This window comes from Haemaphysalis longicornis, unplaced genomic scaffold (genome assembly GCF_048455015.1).
Source record: "Haemaphysalis longicornis isolate Haplotype H1 unplaced genomic scaffold, Haemaphysalis longicornis Haplotype H1 scaffold_29, whole genome shotgun sequence".
In the NCBI taxonomy this organism is placed as follows: domain Eukaryota; kingdom Metazoa; phylum Arthropoda; class Arachnida; order Ixodida; family Ixodidae; genus Haemaphysalis; species Haemaphysalis longicornis.
Genome location: NW_027526331.1, coordinates 199,153 through 225,222, shown reverse-complemented (window position 1 = coordinate 225,222; position 26,070 = coordinate 199,153). Strand labels below are relative to the sequence as shown.

The following is a 26,070-nucleotide window of genomic DNA, read 5'->3' as shown; positions in this document are numbered from 1 at the left end:
CTAACTTTGCTAGGATTGGCAAAGTTGTTGGAAAAAGTTGTTGTCGAGTGTAGCGTCGTGAGAAGTGGGTTCACACGTGCAAAGTAGTCCCTGTTATGAGCGTCAGCAGCATTCTGTCTTGAGAGGGGCAAACCCGTTTTATAGTGTCGGTGAGATGGAGAGGGTGGAGGGAAGGGGCAATTGTGCTGGTGTGTTTTTTTGGGGGTTGGGGGGTGGGTGTAAGAGCCCCTTTTGTATCCCCTGCCGACGCCCGTGCTTGAGATTAAGCACTCTGTGTTCTGTTGCTTGCAGGAGTTGCGTCTTGGAGCCCGGGACGTTTGTCGGCACTGGCACCAAGATTGGGGACAAGTCTGTCGTGTCGGACTCGGTGATTGGCAACAACTGCACCATTGGTGAGCATTTGGAGCCTCTCTTTTGCATTACGAGTATTTTATATGCGGTGGCTGCCAGTTGAATTGAAACAATCAAGATTTCTGTTACCAAACCTGAAGAAACATGCACAACAGCACACTAAATTTGGTTTAGTGCAAACTGCCGTGCAATTCTAGGCTTTCTTCTAATTAAGGCGGCCCAGCAGTTGGTAGAGTTGAGTGGGGTTCTGTGCTAACTCAAAGGGTTTCCACCGTGGCAGGTCATTCTGCCGAGAGTGACTTCACGCCAGTTCCAAACCCCCCAACCTTTTCTCCTTCATTTAGGAATTGTATATTGGCTTGACAGCTGCTTGTCGAAAACTGGACTCTTTTCTCAACATTCATTTTTGATAACGTGACGGATGTGAGTACATAATTCAGTGCAGCCTGCTTTTTTTTGCAAATTAACTTTTGTTGAATATGGTTTGCATTTAATCAGACAGTCTTGTATAAAACCGTCAGTAATAGTTTTACGGCGTGTTATTCCACCAATTGAAGCACCCCTTGCTTATTTGCAAAGAGGTGGAGTTGGAGTTTGGATGGCAAATACGTCCTGCATTTGATATCGATGTGCAAATTGCTTTTAGTGTTTGCTCATGGAAGCCAGTGCTTGTTGAGCACTCTTGCCACTTGTACACGGCCTATTTCGTTCCAAGTTGCTCTGTGACAGTTGCGGTTGATAGCTCTGTGTTAGTAGGATCAGGCATGAAATGCTGAAAAGGCACTTGTCTCAACAGAGCAATGCTGTCTTGTTCCAACTTGTGGGCATGAGGGAATACGGGAATTTGCTGGCAGTTTGGGCAAAATAACGTTGGGGATGCTGGTCTTGAAGACATTTTTGTTATTTTTGAACCAATCTCCTTGAAATTTGCACATTAAGTGTGTTTTAACATTCTGAGCACAAATATGCAGTCAGTTTTCATCTATATAGTATAAGTTCAGAGTTTTGCAACATGTTATGTCACTCCATTTCGGGCAATTTTTTTATTATCTGCTTATGATATACTTAAGTAATTCTTGTTCCTTTGTGCTCTCAAAGGACCAGGGAGTGAAACTATACCGCCTCCTCCGCAGGAACCTACCTCCCCCGCACCCTTCACTTACTCCGCCGGCAGCGCACATGTGGCGGCTCTTACAAACCCACACTTTCCCACACCGCACTCTCCTTGTGCACACTCACCCACACCAATTCACCTCCCCTCACTGCCCCTCATGTGGCGCGCTGGACACTCTCTTCCACTCGCTCTGTGAGTGTCCGCGCAACCCCTTCCACAGCCACAGACATGGCCGAAGTACCACGAACATGGCGCAGCTTGTGCCACTGCGCCCGCACGCCGCAGAAAAAGAACAGCGGCATGTGTCGTCTGCTTTGTTTCAACCCGATTCTCAACAGTGGTGTCAACAGAGATGTGATTAATAGCACTCACATTGGAGTCGAGGCAATACTTTGCGTTCGGCGGGCTAGAGCTTGAAATGTCCAACACACATCATGTGCTTAGCATGGACAAGTACCGCCATACTGCGGAGCCCGACGTAAGCAGTGACGGCGCACTCACATGGTTGCCTGCATGCGTGCCTCGCCAGTGAATACAACCTATAGGCAGGATGGGTGCTAGTGTCTCTTCTGTGTGTCTCTGTTCTTTTGCGTTCGGTATGATGTAGAAGTTCTGATAGTTGCAGTGACACTTATTTTTTCGTTTTAATGCTATCATGGAGTGCGTGCGCTGTTTTCGGTGTGTCACCAATGATGTCACGGCTGACGTTGTATAGTAGGAAATTGGAAAGTTGGTTGATACTGGTTTATTTTTTTTTTTATTTTTTGTGAGAACAATGTTCTTTGCACCCGGAATGGAGTTGAGGGAGGTATCTGAGGCTGCTGCTTTCAAATAAGGCAACAGTGAATGTTGCCGTAATGGTTCCTTCGAAAGAGGAGTCACTGGAAAGTTGGTGGCAGAACGGCTGTGATTTGTGTCCAGCCTTCGGCTGGTCGCCACTGTGCTTCTCTGACCACCTGGTTGAATAAAGTCTCTCTCTCTCTCTCTCTCTCTCTCTCTCTCTCTCTCTCTCTCTCTCTCTCTCTCTCTCTCTCTCTCTCTCTCTCTCTCTCTCTCTCTCTCTCTCTCTCTCTCTCACACACACACACGCACGCACACACACACACACACACACACACACACACACACACACACACACACACACACACACACACACACACACACACACACACACACACACACACACACATGGAGACAGTTGAGGTTGCATCAGCAGTAATCAATAGAGGATCTTAAAAAAGATTGTAGAAAAAAAAGACATATTTTGCCCAGACTCATAAAAAAAGAGCTGAAACCCCAGTATTTCTTGATTGTTTTCAGGGCCATGTTAGTTTAGGAGGTCCTATGAAAACCTTGTGAAGGGTATGCGATGAGAATTGGTGATCACAAAGGCATTCATCGGGCCGCCTTTTTCTACTTGAATCAAGTTATCGGGCTGCCTTGCCTGCTTAATCCGAGTAGCGGGCTTTAATAAACAGCAGCACTCCTGCACGGTTGAGTGATGGTTGCGAACCCTTGTGTGGGGACCACCAGGCCGGGACGTGAAGCTGCAAGGGGCCTACCTGTGGGACAACGTGGTGGTGGAGGATGGCTGCCACCTCCAGAACTGCCTGCTGGCCAGCGGGGTGGTGGTGAAGAAGAACGTCACCGTCAGGCCCCACTGCGTCCTCTCCTTTGGGGTGAGCCGCTCGTTTGTTGCATCTTGTGCAGGGCAGGGTCAGCTGATAGCAGGTATGCGGCAGTTGTCGTCATGCAGCCCACCGAGCTATTCAAACAGGCGTGATTCATGAGGCCCCGGTTTTACAACAGCTTAATGTGGATGAGTTGGTTCGACATTCGCAAGAAATAAAGGCATGAAAAGCACTGTTGCACTCGTTGCTGCTTTTTCGGTGCTTCTCGTGCCTTTATTTTTCATGTGGAAGTTGCAGCTTGCCCTTCATCACCAGTAGGGTGTCTCTAGTTGTTTGTTAAAGCCATGGGGAAGCAGCAAGGGGGCATGTCAGTGTGCCTGTCATGTGCCTTTTCTGTCCAGGTTAGTTTTAAGAGATGTAGCGCCATCTTCTACACAGGGGGCCATGTGGTTCTGCACTGTGGAACTATGCTCTGTGGATGCGTAGTAAATGCTGCGTGTGAACTGCCTGGCGTTTCCGCACCAATTAACACACACCTAAGAGACAGTGCCACCCTCCCGTGTAACTGACCTGCATAGCACTCAGGGGCTCTCTTTCATTTTTTTTTTTTTTTGTGTGTGTTCTGACTACAATTCCTGGTGCTCCCTCCAGCCGTCATTCGAAGTGGAACTGGGGCAGTGCTGCGTCATGTGGTCTAAACTTTAAATGGAAAGTGTACCGAATCCACGCCAAGTGGTTGTAAAAATTTATTGCTGTACGAACAGCTGCAGCTCGAAACTTTAGGTCGCGTACCTTGCAGTGGGGTGGATAGAGCCACGAATGCTTCAGTTTGCTCCCTCCCCCTCTCTCCCCCCCCCAGGTTGTGGTGGGCCCTGACATTGAGCTCAAGGAAGGCACCCTGCTACAGTCGACGCCTGACACCGACGGCTTTGAGGACGAGCCTGGCGACGTCGAAGGTGAGTGGCTCGCCCAAGTTGAACCGTGCAGCTGAGAAAGTGCTATTTTTTGGCCACACCATCCCCAAGTTGAGTGGACCGTCGTTAACTCTGCAGAGTTGCCATCAACGAGAGTTCACTTACACAGTGCTGAGCTCACTCGTGCAATTTTCCATGAGTGGACTCAACGCTGTGTAGACTTGACGTTCATTCCAATAAAGCCAGAGTCCATAACACGCTGACTTTTGTTGCCCTAATGCACGCTATGAGGCTGGGATAGCGTTTTTTTTTTTTTTTTTTTTAAGGGAGGGGACACTAGCCTTAAAAACTTTTTTTGCTTTCCAACGAATCTTGATGAAACTTAATGGGCTTGTTCAGTTTTCTCAGCTGATTTCAAATATCCATTAAGTTTTGGTGTAAAGTACGGTATTTAGTTTCTGAGGTAATTAAAAATATTTCTTGATTGTTATTGAGAAAAATAGAAAAAAACTAATAAACAAAAAATTACCAGCAAGGTATGAACAGATACCAGAAGTTGGGAAGAATGAAATGTGGGAAGCAGTTTTTTTTTTGTAATCACTTGTATTGTGATGATGATACAAGTTTACATCGATTCTATCTTCTAGGTTAGACGTACTCCTGCTAACCAATTAAAAATACCGTAAAAACCCGCGTATAATACGGACCCGCGTATAATACGAGGTGTAATTCGGGGACAGCAAAATCAGAAAAAAAAGTTTTCATCCGCATATAATACGAGGTAAAGAGCACAGAAAACATTTATTTGCACTGCAGTAACCCTTCAGTCATTGTCAGTTTTCGCTGGCACTGTCTCCCGACGTCCATTCAGTCATCTTCAGGTTCGCTGCCGCTATCTCCTGAAGTCGCCTTGTAGGAAATGTCTTCCCACAGAAACTAGTCCTCAGTGTCATCAAGGGCGTTCGAGATGCCGCATTTCTTAAAAGAGAGACTGACGAGCTCCTCTGGGATGCTGGCCTACGCATCTGCGATCCAGCTACAAAGCACCGCTGGAGAAGCCCGCGTCAGCCATCCAGTAGCTGTCACTTACGAGTCTCCTGACCTCAACCATTCTTGGTAGCAGGACCTGATGCAGTCTTTGAAAGGCTTGTTGATGCAAACGTCTAGCGGTTGCAGCTGGGATGTCATTCCTCCTGGAATGACAATGAGTTCGATGCGGGGTTCGCGCAACAACTTCTTCACGAAATCGGCCAGGTGGCAGTGAAAGGCGTCCAGCACGAGCACTGGCGGGAACCCCCAACAGCGCTCCAGGCCGCCGACACCACACAGACTTTATCCAGTCAAGCACCAGTTGCTTTCTCCCCCCCGCGAATGCTGCCTTCGGTGACGCCGAACTGCCGTCCTGCGGCGCAATTCCTGATGGTCTCGGCACCTAAAATAACTTTTCTTTTGATTGCCGCTGCTTACTGCCTTCGTGCATCCGACATCGTGATAGACTTGCGGTGAACGTGCCGATCCTTCGCATGGTCGAAACAATCAAAGTGACGCCGGCTGAGAGAAGCAGCAGCCAGCTAACTGCACCGCAAGATGGCCCACCCTCCGCTGAAACCGAAAGTGCAAATTTTCGGCTGAAAACTTTGGGATCCACATATAATACGAGGCAGAAATTTTACATAGTGAAATTTGGAAAAAAACCTCGTATTATACGCGGGTTTTTACGGTAATGGTATTTAATTAAACAACTACCAAAACACACAATGCAAAATCTGATTCCCTTATTGGATGGTTTAAACATCCAGCTCTATGCTGCAAAAGACATTATCTTTGTAGCTGCTCTACATGCTGGAATGGGCCTCTCAAACATTTCTTATCACTGCAATACCGCTTGTGGCAAAAAAGGAAAAAAATTATAGATAAACTGTTATTTTTTTTCACCGAAATCGGGCCTGTATGGCTTTTACAAGTACCTGGTACTGTTCAAATACCAACTCTTCAGAGGAAAAATTGAGCGAAGTCAGGAAAAAGTGATACCTAAAAAAATGCTCTTTTGGGCAATTTTTTAACCCAAAGACCCATGTGCCCCCTTAATTAAAGCAAGCTCTCATTATAAAGGGGCCAGTGGAAGTGAAGTGAGTTTCGCTGCAGTTCTTCACTTCCACATTGTGTTCAAGAAAGCTTATTATACAGTGCATCAAGGAATTGCGTGTGGGAACCTACAACCAAGCAGGCTGGATGGAACCCTCTGCCAAAAGACGAAATCGCTGCACCCTATAATCGGTTTTGTTTGTGACCACTTTGGATGCCGAAGTTTTGCAATAGCGTTACTTTGGGAGTGTGGTGCACTAGATATTGCTGCTTTGAAATACAAATTGGAGTCTTGATGTGCCCAGGTAGCGCCTGGCTTATGGGGCAAACCAAACTAAAGGGTGGATTAGTTCTAGATTAGCCCAGGTTCTTTAACATGTGGCTAAGTCTCGTACATGTTGGCGTTTTCTATTTTCACCTCTGTCGTACGAAAAAATCGGGCATGTGATAAAGTTACCCCTTGTGGACTCCTGTCATGTGTTTAATAATCTGAAGCAGAGTCTTATGAGTGTCTTGGTAAAATGAGCACAGTGTAGCGCTGTGTTAAGGGAGCAAGAGATTTGTTTCAACACAGATTGTTCTTGACTCACGGCGGGCTCTTCTTAGCTTTACTGGCATTTGTTTGGCTACAGATAGATCCGCTCCTGTGTTGATATCAGTCCTTTGATGTTGGTTGTCACGAATTCATAACGTAGCCATAATGTGTGCAAGTGCTGCACGGCACTTAAACCTACTCAGGCTGCAACAATAGGAGTGCGGCTCAAACAGTAGTCAATGCTTTGTGTACAGTTACAAATTGCTTTCTTTCTTTTCTTTTTTCCGGAAGTTCTTTCGTACTACAATGGAACCTGTCATGTGTTCCATGTTGTCTCCCCCTGAAGCTTCCAAGCTATTTAGTGAGTGCTTGTCCCGTCCTGCTTCTCTTGTGTCGTTGCATGTATCGTGCTCCAATTTTTAGAACTAGCATGCAGGAACTCACCCAACAATGCATTTTACAGTGGTGTTCAGCTACCCTTGCCTCTCTGCAAGGCGTCTGTTTTGGGGTGGTTGGTAAGGCCTGGAAACGTGTTTCTTCCCCCTTGTGCATGCGTGTGGCCCAGAGTGCGACGCTTCCCTGGTGGGCAAGGAGGGGCACGGCTTCCGCATCGAGGTCGAGGACGCCTGGGGCGAGGCACCGCCAGCCTCCGAGGACGAGGACAGTGGACCCGAGGAGGACGACCTCTCCTCCGACGGCACTGCGTCGCCCGTGGATGACACCAAGCGTCAGTGGACATGCATTCTTTCCCGCCCTTTCTTGCAATGCAGCGTAGTGTGCAAGGGCCTTGTCTGCGTCCCCCAAGAATTGCTGCAGCGCTGTCCTCTTTGGCACTGAATGGGCAGCGTTTTGTGAGGCAGCCAAACATCTAGATTGGAGGGGGGGGGGGGGGGGGGGTAACAAGCCACGGATTGAGTGTGTGGAGAAAGGTTAGCAGTGGAAGAGACCAGCATGGTATACTTCTTTGCGGAACTGTTTTATTTATTTATTTATTTATTTATTTATTTATTTATTTATTCATTCATTCATTCATTCATTCATTCATTCATTCATTCATTCATTCATTCATTCATTCATTCATTCATTCATTCATTCATTCATTTTATTTATTTATTTATTTATTTATTTATTTATTTATTTATTTATTTATTTATTTATTCATTTATTTATTCATTCATTCATTGATTCATTCACTCACTCGCTCGCCCGCCCGCCCGCCCACCCACCCACCCACCCACCTACTCACTCACTCACATATTCATTCGTTCATTCATTCATTCATTTGGACAAGTACCCACAAACAGCATGGCACCTTCAATGTGGTGCACAGAAGAAACAAAGGAAAGGAGAGGAAAGGAAGATGTGCACAATAGAGGAAGAAAAGCATAAGAAATGAAAATAATATCAATGGAACAAACATTACATGGCTGACTCACACATGATTCTACAACACAGAAGAACACACTCAGGCTTTAGACGCATTTTTAACAGCTGTTTTACTTTGTTGGTTCTGTTCTTTGACAAAAAAAAAGGTATTTTTGCAGTCATGCACCTATTTATAATAACATGGAGACTGAGATCAGTGCATTTTATTCAGCCACTTCTGGAGGACGTTTTTCCACCCGAATGTCCCAATTTTCTTTTTTAATGTGTACAATTTTTGTGTAGACGCATTCAGGGAGCCTATGTGTCCATCTGTAATGCTCAATGTGTCACACTTTCACTGCATATGAAAATACTTTAACTCTTTCGTTACGGCGGAAAAACGGCCGATTTGGAGTGCTTCCAGAAAACGTTTTTTTTTCTCTTGAGCTACTGGACACACTTAGCCTTGCTATGCATGAAATTGTAGCTCATAGATTGCTCTTCGAAACACAAAGCAGCAGTTTTGTTAAAGGTACAATTACTTACAGTTTATTCGTCAAATAATCAGAAAAAAGCCCCCAAGAAAAGTATACAAAAAACACAAATCGGCAATTTTACCAAGACTAAAACTTATTTCAGGAATTTTAAGATATACAAATTGTTCCTGCGTTCCTTGGCTATGATTCAATATATAAATCAATAGTGTACACCAAGTTTTGGATTTTTGATGGCCCGTCAACCTAGCGGAACTGACGATTGTGCCACGCCACAAAGGCACTGAAGGGTGAGCCAGTCTCTGTAAAATGTGCATCCAAGCATACTCTTTTGTGTTCTCGCACAATATCTTTATCAGTTCGGTGGTAAAAAACAAGAAAAAAAAATCCAGCGCTCTCGAGAAGCGTTGCGCATCTCCCTGCTGTGCTAATCTGACACGAGTGCCAGGTTATCTTGAAGGTGATAGCCCGATACAGCGCGGTGAATTTGGCAAAATATCGTGGCCGTACGTTGTCGAGACCCTAAACACAAAAGTAAAACCGCAGTCGTCAGATAAGAAGCACGTTTTGTTTATAAATACAGCGCGGAGTCACAACGAAATTACCTGCCAGCGCTTGTTGAAGTGCGAGGCACCTGAACTGGAGCTTCATCGTCCAAACTAAAATCTGAATGTCCCACATCGTTGCTTGACCCATCACTGCTGCTGGAATCAAAAAAATCGACAGCAGGAGCTGCCGAAGTGCTCGCTACAGCAGTCCGACTGTGCGGAGCGCGGCGCGAACCTGACGCCATTTTCCTCCTAATCCCCTCTACCTTCGGTTCAAATTTCTCTGGCTACACCACCACCACACGCGACACATAAACAAACGAAACCAAAACTGAAAGAGAAGTTGCGAATGAACACACCAGATGGCGATAGTTGTCTGTGGAGCACGGGTTTTAGATTTTGCGGGAGATTTGAAATCATTGGAAGCCGGCTTCCGATTGCCTATGGCGTGAAAGATTTAATGCAAGGTCCTAGGGCTTTCTTGTTTTTATATAGGCTCCTTATATTGCACCTAGAAAAATGTCTTCCCACCAGTGTGTTTGTGTACAGTAGCAGAAGCCAACTTTAACCCTTTGCAGGGACTTTTACCCAGTTTCGAGCCATTCCAGTCTGCACCTATTTTTCCAGTTTCTGGCACCACGAAGAAAAACACAAACTGTGCAAGAAAAACTCGCCACATATTTACCATATGTGCAGATGGGTCCCGCTTTTTGGCTCGAGCCCTGATATCACCCCCCAGCTGTTGGATGAGGTTGCGGTGGTAGTGCAGGTTTCCCTGCTCTTTCTTGCCATGATTCTGCAGCTTTGTGCGCCTCCAAATACAACTATTGACAATGGAAACCTCTAGATGCCAGGGGAAAAGCGTCCACCGCCATTTCATTGTCTTTCGGCAAAATGCGTATCTCACCGAGTAATGATCCACATGCTGCTGTCTCCTCCGCTGTCTTGGTCTTTGTCACTTGCTTCTGTCGAATCACTGTCATCACCAACTGATGGAGGCATGCACTTCTCTTCCTCACTGAAGTCATCATCGCTTTCCCTAAGTGCACCACTGCAGAACGCACGCGATGAGGAAGCGGCCATGCTTCTCAGCAAACAGCGTACACGTGAAAATGCTCTGTAATCCAGAAGGACCGTGCTGAACATTGTAATGCACCCAGTTCGAAAAGAAGAAGACTTCAACAAAGTTCACTTATCCTCCAAGAGATGGGTTATCATGTACAGTGGTGAGCTCGCTTAATTTAAAGTGAACATGGGAGCGCGTGGCCGCCGGTACTATCAGAGCAGCCTACCGTGAGATGTGCAAAGCATCACGTGTGCATCGTTCGTGTCGAGCCAGAATTTGCTTTCAGCGTGCGCATGGCGTCATCAGAGCGCCTCGTCTTCTGCTGTGTTGCGCGTCGTCTCCGTATGGTGTTTCATTTTGAAAATCGAATCTGCGATCTTTGTGTGAACATGCCTAATCAAAATCACAAAGGTGCTTTTCCACCGTGAATTGAATAGAGGTTGTAGTGCCCGAGCTCGCTTGAAGCTCTCAATCTATTTCTGATAAACATTGTGTGCATGCGTTCCTTCGGTTTCAGTGGCAGCCACTTGAAGAATTAATGTGCTGTTAAAATGAGCATCATCTGTTTATCGGGTCTTCTTGAAGCAGGCTGGCAAGTTGCGATGTGACAAACAGATTGCATTGCATCCAAGGTAATGAACCCCTCACTCAGCGACATTTTTCTTGGGGATTCCACCTTCCAGTTATTTATACAGCGGCCGATTGCTCCCCGCTACATGCAAGATGAAGTGAGCAGACAACGCTCAGACATTCCAATGACGCGATGCACTCGCTGAAAGCGTAGCCTTGCTCGACACGAACAGCGCATGCATGCTCCTTCGCGCATCACACATTAGGCTGCTCTGATAGTACTGGTGGTCTTGCGCTCCCGTGTTCACCCTAAATGAGCTCACTGCTGTACACAAAGAATGCGGGCGCATTGCAGTGAGAAAAACTGCAAAATTTAACCTTGAACACCCAAGTCAGGCGTAACCCGACAGCGGACCGTAATGGCCGTGTTGCGTTTTTGGCCGGGGCCCGACAACAGACAGCAAAAGGTTCATTAAGGGGCCCGGCCGTATACATGCCGTTGGGATAAATAGGGTTTTATGAAGGTGTAGCACCTTTTATGAAAGTAAAAGGTGCTATGGACACTATGCTTTAGTATCAGACTTCTTTATTGACTATGAAAAACGTCGTTCCAGCATTGCACTTGTGTATAGTAGTGGATCAAACTTTAGAAGTGCTCGTGGTATGTGCTCTATAGGGGCACATGGGGCCTTGTGGAGGTATTTATTTAAACTATAAGGACTCTTACTTCATTGCCCCTGTAAGCATATAAGTACCCCAGCGATGCATTTGTGCATAGTAATGAGGCCGACTTTGGGAGCTCAGGGTATAGCAGAGCAGTGTATGCCTATATCCGACATTCCCAGTACTCAGTTTCTGAAATTTTTAGTCTAGCTGTCTGAAACAGCTTCTTTTAAAACGGGGCAGTGAATACAGTGAATTTAAAAAAAAAAGCTTTTCACATGGAGGGGCAAGCACACCTTCAATCCTATTGCAGCAGTGTTCTCATATCCAGTGGTTGCTCAATCAAGTCAATAGATCTTGCTGCAGTACATGGGACACAAAATCATTTGCATGTATGTGAGCAGACATGAACAGGGATGAAATCCGGTTAGTTTGTGGCTGAACTGCATCGTTTGACAGTCCTGTTTTTCTGGTGGGTGTGATTGTACTTCCACACGTGCACTCTCTCGCAATACCAGTGTGGCCATGTTGGCTGCATGTGAAGGTGTCAAACAGTTGCGCCCAGGCACATAATTGGCACGAACTGGTCCCCATTCAAAGCTGCCTGGTGTCTTCTCTGGCACCTCCTAGAAAATGCCTAGCGCTCCTGTGTGCGTGCCTCACGACGACCGCCCAGCGTCCCCTGTGCACGTTTGTCAAGCCAAGCATACCCACTAAGGGAGATTTGCCAAGATTGGCCAAAAGAAAATTGCAGCGTTCGCCGTAATTGTGGCAACACTTGCTCGGAACGAGAAAGACACGTCATCGCGTACGCCCCTCCAAGGTGACCTCCAATGATTATCACTTCCAAAAAAATGAAGGAAGCTCACACTTATAGCAACAATGATGGAGTAAAGGTCGTTGTGGCAGCGAAGAAGAAGCAAATCGGCTGCAATCAGGGACTTAAATCGTCGTGATGGTCGTGAAGGTTGCGTGCAGCTTCACTTTCTTCAAGTCTTATGCGTTAGTGGGAGCTTCCTTCCTTTTCGTGTGTGGTTTGTTGTCGCTCTCTTGTTCCAGCTTTTCTTTTTTGTCTGCACTGAGGATAGCATGTTAGAAAGCATGTTAGAATTGTTGGTCTGCAGTGTGTGACGTCAAACGTTTTTACATCAGCAAACTGTGATTTTCACACCACATTGGGGTCTACATTGCAACAGGTATATTTGCATCATCAGTACCCACCCCGCAGACGTTGCGACTTCATTGTTTGCGTGTTATTCGTTGCTGGAACGTAGCACGCCAGGCAATGCGCTTGCATCTAGGCAGAGAGATGTGCCGGCTGCGACGTCACGCTCACTGGGCACACTCCGCTTGTGCAGTGTTCTACAACGAGGTTGTGGAGAGCCTGCAGCGTGGTGTTGAGGAGAACGTCAAGTGCGACAACCTCATCCTCGAGATCAACTCTTCGAGGCAAGTGGACTCCCCTCTTGTGTCATCTGTCACGAGCCTGACGTAATGTTTGTCGTGCACAACACGTCCTGCGGATTATTTCAAGGGTACAAAAAAAATTGTGTTGAGGCTCAGATTAATTTGTTGACCGCGTGCGGCATGTGCGGCTAAGGGCTGTGCTTGCGGGAAGAGGAAAAGGGGATCTAAACGATCCCCACATCCTATTGAATGGACATTAACCACACTCTGAAGCTTCTTGCATCACAAGCTTGGTTATCTCGTCCTTCTCTGTCTCCATTACCATATTTTTGTGCATGTAATCCGTACCAATGATTAAGAAACTGTAAGAGTACAGTTTGCTGGGGGGCAGTACTGGCCTGAAATGCGGTTCACCTCAGTGTGCACTGCAACGTGACAGATGTGTTGCACCAGCAGCCAGCATTGCAATCGCAAAGAATTATAAGAGTAACTGACGCAACAGGAGGGGCTTTTTTTGACAGCCTAGCAGCTATTTGCAATATAATTAGCTCGGAAGATGTGCCTCGGCCTACAGCTGAATGGTTGTTTTGGTTGCATTCTTTTCCTCCTGGCAATGCGCTATTACTGGGTAAAAAAAAAAAAAAAAAGAAATGTTTGATAACCACCAATACGTTCTATATCCGAGTAAACATGATGTAGTTGTCCAGTGTGCAAGCACTCTTTGGCAACTCCCCCAAGAATGTTCATCAGTCTGTCTGCAACTTGTGTCACAATGTGCTATATATGTGCACACAGGTCATACAAGGTGTTAAATAAAAGGCCTTGAGGCCTTGTGCCCTTCATTTAACAAAGCACCCTCACCCTTTAAATAAAGGCCCTAGGCCTCCACAACAAACATACTATGACTGTTGACATCGATTGGACATGTGGAATATGATGGGCAATGCCTGAATTGGTGTGGAAGAGTAGAAGCTCCCTGGGCTGCCGTGGTCCCTGTAGTGCCAAGTCTAGTCTCTGTGCAGGATTCCTTGTCCCTGTCGCAGAAATAAATGCCCACTTTCGCCGTAGCAGAATGTGTACGTGTGTGCACAGATGTGAATGCCTGGAAAGAATGCTTACGTACACACTTTGTGACCATCCCCACACTGGGGTTCTTACAAATTTTTTTACGAAGATTTAAAGGTTGTGTTATGTGGTCAGTGGTGCGGGTGCTATTTTTCTTGTTTTCCGTGGGGTGAAATGTTGGGGGTGCCGGATATCTTCACAAATGTACACAATCTCTTAGTTTTTGTCGTCATCGTGCTAAGCCTAACGTGGCTTGTCGTCACCGTATTAAGCCTAACGTGGCCTGCACCCCTCCCCTCGCATGTACGCATACAACATAGCCATGTGTGGGGTGATTGCTAAGCCTAACGTGGCACGCTCCCCTCCCCTCGCAGGTACGCGTACAACATAGCCATGCGAGGGGTGATCGCGGTGGTGACGCGGGTGGTGCTGGAGATGCCCATCCTTCTGAGCGCCGAGGAAGCGGCACCATCGCGGGAGCTGAGTGCGGCCGAGTACGGCACCAGGCTGCGCAAGTGCCTGGGCCAGTTCCATGCCCTGCTGCGAAACTATGTCCGGGATCCCGACTCCATGGCCGACTGCCTCCTGGGCCTCGAGGTGAGCGGGCTGTGCATCATCACGGAAGGGGGGCAGGGGGATCACCAGTTCGGGGAACAGGCAAGCACGCAGGACACTGTTGCAAAGTGAAAAGGATGACGGCGAAAATGAGGGAATGTATGCATACCACTGCGTACGACATGCCACTGTAGGCAACGCATCATTACAGTGCTTACAGTAAACACACTGAACACAATGAATACAATGCGGTGAATATAATACAGTGAATGAATACAATACAATACAGTGAACACTGAATACAATGAACACAGCAGTAGGTCTACAAATTCCACCGGTGCAATGTAAGTGGCAATAAAGTCTGAACTGCCTTTTTCAATAACAGCTGTGAAATATGGTGGCACACACAAAACCAACATATCCGTTTCACAATTCAATACTAACGTGTTTGCATGCACTATATGATAAGGAGTGCTTGGGTGCCCTAGGATGTCTTTTTCTTCATTTTGTCTTTGGGCACAACATGGGTGTGAAGGTTATATGTGTGGGTGGGTTAAAAGCGCTAAAATACTGTAGGTAGGGGTCAAGCTAGCTGCCTTTGTCAAAGACTTATCTGTGGCCTAATAAAGCTAGCACAGCTGGAAATACAAGCAGAATTTTTCCTGTTGCACGTTTTAGCATGAAGCTGTCTTGTGTTAGGTTCTGAACAAAATTTCGTGCTTCTATGAAGTCGTGTCGACCAATAATCGCATGCGCTCACTTTAGAGCTAGTGTCAAATGATCTGTAGCTCCAATTTTACGTAAAATAATTTTACTGAAATTGGCTGCTAAGACGACTCCACCATTACGCCGAGTTTCATTTGGATTGAATTGAATTGAATTGAAGTTTATTTTCTGAATGCAGAAAAACGGAGGGAAGGAAAAAGTCGGCTAGCCTGAGAGAGGCTAGCCGACTAGGCTTCCCTCCGAGCACAGTTGACACGCAGGTACGTTTTTATACGAACAAAACAAAACATGGTAATTAATTCACAAAGCAGAACATGTCAAGAAATGTTTTACAAGGAAAATGATTTACATACAGACACGCTCTTAACAAAATAAAAAGACACCGCTGTGTATTGATAAAGAAAGGCACATATCACGACGTCATTTAAATTACTAAGTCATATCACTGAAGTGATATGTAAACATTGCGTGATTTTTTGCGCAAATTGTAGTCCGGAGTCCCCAGGCCATGTTTCGACCACCCTGGGCGCGTTTACGCGATTTTATTTAGCAGAAAAATTAATTAATTCGAAAATGCTGTCCTCCTCTCTTTACGCTCGCCCATTTTCTTCGGCGTTTTCGTGTGACGTCAGGAGGGGATAAGCTGGCAATTGGCTGCGCGACTGCACGGCTCCCCGGCCTTCAGACAGAGTCAGTCGGCCCAGCGTTTCGTCCGCCGGCCACCGACGGGTCGTCGCAATTCGTTCGCTCAGTTGAAACGAAGCCAGGACGCGTTTGTGAATGGTAGAGTTTGCCTTTCTTTACTTGGTTAGTTTGTACACTGTATCTAGCTCCAAGCGCTGCACAAGCGCACATGCGACGCTTCGCTGACTGGTATGCCAGTAGGAAAATATAAGGCCTCTTGAAGGCGGGAGAAGAGTCAGCGAAGTCAATATAGGTACTAAGGAAATAAAATCAAGTGATATTTGTACCGTACAGCGTAAAACTAGGGTGCGGGAAGCACTTTTTTGCGCTGGGCGAACAAGCACAGCGGTCAGCAGCACGACTACGCATCTGCAAACGCTTTTCCGTCTACGAAATGCAATTGCTACACGTGAGCTATTGTGGAAACTCGGGCGACGCTTACTGCACGAGCGCAATACAACAAATAGTCACCTAAGCTGCTTGAAATGCCAAAACTAAAGAAAAGTGTAAACAGGTTGTACAATATATACCCTATACTAGCGTTATTACCCGGCGGTGCCCGGGTGGTGCATTATAATAAGGACAGCAATTGGTATTTGTTAGTCACCATATTAGGCTACTTCATTGGGAAGTGGTACACACTCGGGAGCGCCTGCGTGCTTTCAGTACATAGGCTCCTACTGCAGGCGCGTCGTGGTAATGTGAAACGACTGGTACTCGGGTTTTACTCCAACTCTCGCTAAACAAATTGCACCAAGATGGCGCGTTTGAGCGAATGAGTCAGTGAGTGAAAAAGGTTTTATTAAGCCGGCGAAGTGGGAGTGGTTCCCAATTTCAGAAAGCCATGTGATGAGTGGGCAGCCTTCGCTCTGGATGAAGTATTGTCTGGACATCCAGATCGCTGTTAGTCACCAGGTTCTCCCACAGCTCAAGGTTTGGAAAAGTGGATGGAAGAAGGAGGAGCTTGGTTTGCTTGCACTCTAAATATGATATGAGGAAGAATGCCAGGTTGCAAAAACAACTTGAATTCGGAAGGAGATTGCGCTGGGAACAAATGATGGAGGCCGGCTGGGTAAGGGGTGTTCTTCCTCGTAGGAAGTATGAACGATGCTCATCGGTACAGCTTTATCATACGTAACAGGGGCTACCTACGGGAGGCGCGAGGTTGCAGGTAGTCCCAGCAGATGCCGAGGGCTAAGCTTTGCGCTTTTTATTGGTACATCTTCTCTTTTACATTTATGATATATGACACCTGCTGCTGCGGGAGACGCGTAGTTGCCGAAAGTGTCAACAGATGGCGACCGCTAAGCAAACGCGGGAAAACTCAACTGAATTTTATGTCCAAAAGGATGCAGATTAAAAAATCTCGCTGGCCTTCTTATCCGCATGGTAGGACAAAATCCTGAAAGTAGTTTTTGGGCAATTAAATGGGCAGTATTTTCAAGAAAAAACGAATGGGAGATATCAATTGGCTGGGTGGTTATTTAGGAAAATGTAAAACAAACTGTTTTCCCGAAATCCCGCTTGCCTCTATTGGGAGGGTGTCATTGAAAAATGTTGTATAACAGTGTTGAGATACGTGAGTACGTTGCCTATCTCAACAAAAACCAGTTCGATATCTAAGATGGCGGGCGGTAAAAAAATTAATATCTGAAAGACTATTTTACCGCTTTTCACTCTCTCCATATTGGAATTTCTAAAATTTTAAGAAATACTGACCTCCAACACCGTAGTCAGAATGTGCCCTTGCAATCTGTAGCCGTTTGAAAGAGCAGTGTGGCTACACGTGTACATAACCTGCCAGGCCTTTTTGGCTCATCAGTCGTGTCATTTGTAAAACCCTTTTAGCGGCGTTGCAGAGCGAAATCCTTAAAAACGGTTCTGTGCATTTGTATGAGTAACATATTCTAGCAAAAATCAGTTTGATTACTGAATCGGTGAAAGATTTATTTGAGAATCTTTAGGAACACCGTTTTAGTTCCGGAATGCGGAATCACCTCGCTGGTGTAGGTTAGGGCGAAATACAAAAACTACTTTTTAGGTATTCTTAGGGGCTACTTGTATCAGCAAAAAGCGCTTCGATTAGTGAATGGGTGACCGAGAAAATCACGAATTCGCGAAACCACAATTTCGCCTTTTTCTTCGGTTAGGACGGGAATTTCTGAAAAACCCGCCTTAGTGAGCATCTACTCAATGACGCAAATAAACTTGTGAAATTTCAAGTCTCTAGGTCTAACAGTTTTGGCTGGGCGTTGATGAGTCAGTCAGTCAGTCAGTCGGGCACTTCTTTTTATAGGTATAGATTACCAATGCCAGCGGAGCCCGCTCCGTGGCCGAGCGGTCTGGGTTGCTAGGTATGCCACTCGCAAGCAAGTATTTTGCAAGTCACGAGTTCGAATCCCCGCGGGTACGTGCTTTTTTTTTTTTTTTGTAAGTTAACTTTTTCGTTTTCCGCCGATGTTTTCTATATTGAGTTCACCTTTTTTTGGGCCGCAACGTTCATGGCTCCAGGAACTAGTTCACAAAACGCGCGCAGGCTGGCACTGGCGCGCTAGCGAGTTCTCGTTGGCGTGCTGTTGCCATAAGCACCGACTGCTTGCAGGCAGTGGGCACAGGCCAGAATGAACAGACCCTTGGCCTGGTGCGAACACGCTTTTTACGATACAGGCATGAGGGAGGCAAGCTCCAAATATGGGGGAAAAGCGCATGACATTTGGGCGTCTGCGGGTACGCGGAGGGCGTTCATGCACTGCGTAGGTCTCGGCTAGTGAATGCTACGATTCCAAGCCGTCCTAGGAGGCTTATCTTTATGCATTTTTACAGCTGACAACATGACAGAAGCGCGGTACGATGATTACTGAGTCATTGAGAATGCCCATCCAACAACGCCACCGGTTGTGTTTTACAGAACCGAAACCGAAACCGAAACTTGTTTGGTTGCTCACCTTGGGCATCGTCCAATCACGGTGCCCGCTCCTCCTAACGTCACAGCTTTAGTTGGTGCGGCCGCCGCAAACCGCGCATGGTAGTTTTTCTTCTTTCGCGCTTTGTAAAATAATTACCGATTTGTCAACCGAATAAACGATGAAAAGTGTGCTAATTTGAGCCAGTCTACGCAGTGCAAGCAAAAATGGGAGCTTGACAAATTCACTTCAGTGTCCCTTTAAGATAAGTCCATATTAACAATGGCGAGAAAAATACCTAGCTGTTGTGCTTGCATGGAGAGAAATTGTCATAATTAGTTAATTCAGTGTAAAGTTGTAAACGTCACAGAATGCTTGTCTGCTGTCAATAGGTGGCCATCTATAAAGGGACTGTGGTCACATGAAACAGCCGTAACTCCTGTTGTATCGAAATTATCTTGAAACAAATTATGTGATAATTGGCTGCTAGGACGGTCTTTAACATTACACGTACTAGTTTCATTCTCTTTTCATCATTACTAACTTCACAGAAAAGTTGTGGAGGTTTCAGAATTCCTATCTCTGAATACATGGCCATCTAAGGTAGGGAAATGGACGGCCACAGGTTTTTTCCCCTCTATAAAATAAAACTCAATTCCATACAAGTTTAATTCAGCTAATCAGCTAGGAAGCATGCTCAGTTCGGAATTACGAGTTTGTTTTGTTTCAGGCATAGGTATGTTGATTGAGGTAAAACACACCACAGCTTCGCTGCTCATCCTTCTTCATGGGTGGAAGGGCTGATGAAATTCAACCCACCGCGGTGGCTCAGTGGCCAAGGTGTTATGCTGCTGAGCCCAAGGACGCGGGTTCGATTCCCGGCCGCAGCGGCCGTTTTTCTGACGGAGGCGAAAAGAAAAAACGCCCATGTGTTCGAGATTTCAGCGCACGTTAAAGCTCCCCAGGTGGCCAAAGTTAATCCGAAGCTCTACACTACGGTGTGCCTCGTTGTCTGTGTAGCGTCAGCGCGTTAAACCCTAAAACTTGAGACCTACCTTGTTCATGTGTGCTACCGGGTTTGCCTTTTCCCCCACTAAATTCGATTTATTCATCTGTATTTTAGCACTAAAACAAGTACAAAAAACTCCTTTTTTTTGTACAAAAGTACAAAAAACTCCTTTGGAGCAGGAACTCCATAATTACACTGGCGGTTTGGGCTGAAGTGTAACAAGTTTGTCATGCCTGTGAGAAAATTAGCTATTTGCAGAGGAACCTCTGCTATTCCTGCTAGCTACTTTCCCAAAAAAAGATCTCTGCATATTTTTGCATATGCGTATTTCTGAAACTGAAAAGATATCTTTGCATATTCTCTGCGCAACTGACTGTGCAGCATGACCTTTCAGTCTTCTTGACAAAGAAGCACTGTGCAGTTATTTTACATTCTTACACTTCTTATTCTTGTGCTTGTGGGAAAATGTGTATCAACCACTCCACTTGCCTTTTTTTACTTCCCTTTGCAATAACGAAATGCAACCGAAATCGTATTTCCGCATGGCAAGACACATCTGCTGAGCCGACTACTCGTAGATAGCTGCTACTGGGTTGTAAGAAGCGCCCGACCCTCTTCATGCCTGCTATGTGACCCTGAGATGCTCTCACTGCCACACACACTGGGACGGGACCTTGGAATGGCCAGCATGCCCCCAACAAAGATACAATGACACCGTCGTCCAACTCTCGACAGCAAAACTTTACTTGCTAGTGGTTTCTGACAATATTCCAGCTAGAATAGAACAACAGGAAAAAATCAATGGCGGATGACACGCCCATTAGGCCGTGGCTTGCATTACAGTGGCGTGAAACTGGTTGCAGAATTTGTGCACAGTCCGCACCCGAAATTTATACTCTTTGGCATTTTTCAACTATTGCTGCGGATTGTACAAGGAAAAAATCCCGGGCCACTTCTACTAACGTAAAACCCAGAAAGGGGCGAAGTATGCAGTGTATAAGTGTATTCTTGGCGCCTTGGCGTTTTGGCAATGGAGATGAAACCATTGCAGGGTAGAGGTATACAGCTGTGCTGTAAAAGTCTGATGTCTTTGAAGCATGAAGCTCTCCAGCGCGAGGCGTAAAGGAGAGTCCCGGTGTTTGTTTAGTACGCATTATGAAGCGCTCCAGCGCAAGACGTAAACGAGTGTCCCGGTGTTTTAGTACCGTGACTACATGAGACGACGATTATGACAACGATTACGACGATGAAGACAGGTGACACCAACAGCCCCAGCCCCTAAGGGGCTTTGCCCTTAGAACAAAATGGCAGCAGGGGTGGAGAGGAGGAGGAGTATACAGTGGGGCCGTAACCTTGCTCTCTTCTCCGTAAATGGCCATACTTCACTGCGCAACACGCAAAGTGGGAAAGCCAGCTTCCAAAGACCACGTCCACGTAGGTCTCCGTAAAGTCAGCTTCACCTCCCAACACAAATTTTTTCGTATTCTGTACAACAGTTTCCCGAGTTTTCCTTCCACATGTCAAGTTTTCATTCCACGCGGGCACGAGAACGGGGAGGGGGATTAGACTTATGCAGCACTGATGTAAAAACACAGCACTTACCGCATCACCACTTTTCCGCTGTTGTTGCAGGAGTTTGTGGCGAGCTACGAGCGATACACGTCAGCCACGGGCTTCATCCTCAAGTGGCTGTACGACCAGGAGGTGCTCGCTGAGGACACCATCATCCACTGGTTCCACAAGCAGGACCCGAGCGCCTCCACAGCGGCTGGACTGGCCAGGAAAGCGGTGCGTGCCCTGCCCAACAAGTCGCTTGCTCGCTTGTCGACTTTCGCTATAAAGTTGAAGCAGATCGGCAAATCCTCCGACTTTTGCTCACTTATTGCCTGGAAAGTGTGCAGGCCTGTGGAAGGTTAGAGCAAACCAGAGAATCGGCTCTAGTGCAGTATGCGGTAGTGCGGGACTGTTCGTGTGTAGGAGTTGCATCAATTGATTACCAGACTATGTACCGGGACCAGCTCTTTTGTATGCGGTACTTGTCCATACCAATTGTGCAATACTGGTTTATTGGACTATTCTCAGATGAAACCAGAAGCTACTAAAAACCAGTAGGACCAGACCAGTAGGTGCTGGAACCAGTAGGGGCAAAGAAGTAGAACTGGAACTAGCCGAGGCAAACCAGTACTACTGAGACCAGTAGGGTCAAACCAGTAGGTGCTGGAACCAGCAGTGTTCGATACTAGTAGCAACTGGTCTCTCCCCTCCAGCAGTTGCTCGCTCCTCTGCAGAATCGCTTTCCCGCTCTCCTTGCTGGCGTCTCCTCTTATTGCTCAGCGGTTGTGGGAGCAGTGTACAGGTTTTCAGTTTACCCACTTACCAGTGAGTCGTCAACGGGGTTACGCTGCCACGCTTTGGCTTCCGCATGTGTTTGTCGCGATTGTGTGTCATGATTTGCACTGGTTGGCAGAAATTGCGGCAGTGGAGTGCGCTACAACATTTGTTTTAATACAGCGGGACTGGCTTTTGCACTGCATTATCCTTTTCCCTGGTGATTTGGGTTCCTGAGCCCAGTACACCAGTAGTTTGTAGTTTACGTTGAAGTTTCTGGCGGATCCGTCGCGTGACACTTTTTATAGGCATAATTGTTGTTGTTTGGATTTTACGACGCTTTTTCACCGTCCGGAGAAAGTCGTGTAGATATAAATTGCTCACTGTGTTCCTGCTCCCTCTGGGAAAATATAAACTTTACGCCTTTGTATGGCTCAATAGTATTTATGACGTTCGCTTGCAATTCACGGTTCTCGTGGGTGTGTTGTCATTCCCAGCAGTGCGGACTGCTCGTTGCATCCAAGTCCACTACAATGATCCTGAAGTCTATTCATGGCCAGACTAAAAACATGACTTAGATGTCACACCTACAGCATAACATTATTCGGGACTCCTCATGAGTAATTGTACGCACACTGTGAGTTCTTTGTGCATCAGCCTAGTGGGTCTCTCGGGCGCACGCCATGTAGCAGACCGTCTTTGTTTCTGACTCACAACAGTGATCAGGGCAACCGAAACACAGCTGCTCGGCCTCGTGAGGTGGCCTACCAAGGATGGCAGGTGACTATAGTGGATTTGTCATCATCATTATCTACGCCCGCTGCAGGGCAAAGGCCTTTCCCATGGATCTCCAATTACCACGGTCCTGCACTAACTGCGACCAATTTATCCCAGCAAACTTCTTGATCTCATCTGCCCATCTAACTTTCTGCCGCCCCCTGCCACGCTTGCCTTCTCTGGAGATCCACTCTGTTACCCTTAATGACCAACGGTTGTCTTGCCTTCGCATTACATGCCCTGCCCACGTCCATTTCTTCTTCTTAATCTCTACTAATATGTCTTTAACACCAGTTTGCTCCCTCACCCACTCCGCTTTCTTCTTGTCCCTTAATGTTACACCTATCATTTTACGCTCCATTGCCCGCTGAGTCGTTCTCAATTTAAGTTGAACCCTCTTAGTGGGCCTCCAAGTTTCTTCCCCGTAGGTGAGTACCGGTAAGATGCAGCTGTCATACACTTTCTTCCTCAGTGACAATGGTAGGCTGCTATTCATTATCTGAGAATGCCTGCCATATGCACCCCACCCCATTCTGATCCTTCTAATTATCTCTGCCTCATGGTTGGGATCTGGGGTCACAACTTGCCCTAAGTAGATATATTCGCTTACCACTTCCACTGCCTCGCCACCTATCTCAAACTGCTGTGCTCTCCCAAGGCTATTGAGCTTTACTTTAATTTTCTGCACATTAATTTTCAGGTCCGCGATTATATTCTGTTTGTCCAGTGTGGTAATCATGCTTTGCAATTTGCCCCCCCGAGTTACTTGGCAAAACAACGTCATCGGCAAATCTGAGGCTACTGAGGTATTCTCCATTAACCCTTACGCCCACTTGTTCTCAGTCAAATCTTCTGAATACCTCCTGTAAACATGCTGTGTTGGAGAGATTAGAGAGATTTTGTCTCCTTGTCTGGTGCCCTTACTTATAGGTATAGGTATAGCATATTCGTGATAGAGCCCAAATACGCTGCCTGATGGTCAGCATTTCCTGAATATTTCTGATCATGGCTCAAAATAAACGCTTGCCCGACGGCCGCAACGCCAACAAGCAGTTTTGTGGCGTATTCCCCGCTTTTCCGTAGTGTCAAGGTATGCGCTTTCCTTGAATAAGACGGCTCTGTTACGTACCCTGTGTGGTTTCAGGAAAGCGCACTAGCCCGAATCTTATCTGCAGGCTTATTGTAGTCCGCGAATAAGACTAGCCTGCCAATAAGACTTTCAATAAGCACATTTGTTCGAGCAAGCGGGCCCCGATTTAAAGGATGAAAGGTGGCATATTTGTCCATAGTGGCGAGAGTGACGACCCAAGAGTTACTGCTTGTTGCTATCCTTGCTAAAACATACCCGCTCCTACCGGCTGGTAGGATGTCTAACAAGCGCCTCTTTTCTACCGTATTACTGTGTGCACGATTTTAATGCACCCCCGATTGTAATGCGCAGGTAAGTTTTTGCAGCAAAATTTGAAAAAAAATATGTGACGCCAATTCTTTGCATAGATGTAAAAGCCACGGCACTGAGCGCCTGGCAGAAGACACTTTATTTGACGCATGCAACTGTGGCAGCAAAAATTCCCTGTGCATCTTAAACTTGAATATCCAACTGTAGCGGGGAACAAAGTGTTTGCAATTTCAAGTGCCTTGACCTTCCCATGATGGGCAGTTGGTTCATTTGCTGCTAGTTTAATAATTCCACCGGAGACCCTTCTAGTTCTCAAAAATGTCTGTGCTCACAGTCGGTGAAGCCTTGCATGAAAATATCGGTGTGCCGTGTTTACGCCAATGTTGCACTCATGTCTGCGGGACGCCCAATTCAGGTGGTACCCACCGCGGTGGCTCAGTGGCTAAGGCGTTGAGCTGCTGAGGATGAGGTTGCGGGTTTGATTCCCGGCCGCAGCGGCCGCTTTTCTGATGGAGGCAAAAAGCGAAAATGCCCGTGTGTGCGAGATTTCGGCACACGTTAAAGATCCCCAGGTAGTCGTTATGGCTATGCAGAAATACCACTATAGAGCGCCCATCAAGCGCAATGTAATGTCCCCTGCCGAAAGTGAGGGGAACCGAGCAGCACCACCTAAATTGATTGATTGATTGATTGACTGATTGATTGATCATTCGATCGATCGATCGATCAATCAATCAATCAATTTAGGTGGTGCTGCTCGGTTCCCCTCACTTTTGGCAAGGGACATTACATTGCGCTTGATGAACGCTCTGTAGTGGTATTTCTGCATAGCCATAACGACTGAAACGAGGTGCTGGTTGGAATAGCAGAATTACATGCAGCAGCTGGCTAACGTACGCACAAAATTTACTAACGATGTTGACGTATGGTTTTGCATTCGGTTGAGTTGGATTGTGCAGAGAGTTTGTGTCCGTGGCTGTGCTTGTGGCCACTTGCGTGAAGCCAATTTCGGTTTTGAGCCTGATTGTAACACACACACACAAATTTGAAGGCTACTTCTAGCAAAAAAAGGTGCGCGTTAGATACGTGCGAATACGGTAGTCACTGGAGGGTCTGCCGCCTGTCAGACATTCCCTGTTGGGGAGAGCACATTGGGGAATTTATCTTCATGACAGTGTCTGCCAACATGTCTTACTGCATTGTTTTGCCATTCTTAATTATTAATATCCATTCTCCTTATCAAGCACTAGCACATGTACGCACAGTTGTGTGAAGCCCTGGCTGCTCAAATTCCCCCAACTTTTTTGATGGCTACGTTGAGAAGCTCTTGAAAAAATATTCAAAAAGATTCGACTCGCAGCTTACTTATCTCTACCAATAACAAATTAAAATTGCTTGCAGTTGTGCCTGGGAAGGTCAGAACGGTATTTAAACTTGTGCCTACAACCTGGTGATGGTCCTCTCCCTTCTCCATGCAGGCGGCAAAGTTTGTCCAGTGGCTCCAGGAAGCGGAAGAGGAAAGTGACGAGGAGGAGGAGGAGGATGACGATGGTGATGATGACTAGAGCGGAATAAAAAAACGGATGCCCCCTGACCAGTGTCTCGAATAGGATTGAGATCCAGTGGCGGACTGCAGGTGGTACTGAGATTGGAGGTGTTAACAGGTTGCTCTTGATTTAGTGCTGAGAGCTTGGCCATTTATTGTAGGAAAAAAAAAACGAAAACGAAACAAACCAAAATCGAAATGCAGTGTCCCCAAAACGAAGACGTAAACGCTTTTGCCAAAATGAAAACACAATGACCGAAATGAAAATGCTAAACCACCGATTGAGCTAACGAAACCCTTTCGTTTCACCGAGCTTTACGTGAATGGAAATGTTT

At 46.5% G+C, this 26,070-nt stretch overlaps 1 protein-coding gene across 1 annotated transcript in view; it reads left to right on the top strand.

Annotated features, from left to right (window-relative positions):
• LOC144173098 (translation initiation factor eIF2B subunit epsilon-like) overlaps positions 1-25,783 on the top strand; it is a 49,049-nt gene extending 23,266 nt beyond the window's left edge. The window contains exons 8-15 of the mRNA XM_077701608.1: positions 292-392; positions 2,999-3,144; positions 3,956-4,052; positions 7,196-7,357; positions 12,695-12,785; positions 14,183-14,405; positions 21,318-21,473; positions 25,668-25,783. Of these exons, the coding sequence (XP_077557734.1) occupies positions 292-392; positions 2,999-3,144; positions 3,956-4,052; positions 7,196-7,357; positions 12,695-12,785; positions 14,183-14,405; positions 21,318-21,473; positions 25,668-25,754 (1,063 nt within the window). The 3' untranslated portion in view covers positions 25,755-25,783. The remainder of the gene's footprint in view (positions 1-291; positions 393-2,998; positions 3,145-3,955; positions 4,053-7,195; positions 7,358-12,694; positions 12,786-14,182; positions 14,406-21,317; positions 21,474-25,667) is intronic.
• Positions 25,784-26,070: the final 287 nt, after the last annotated feature.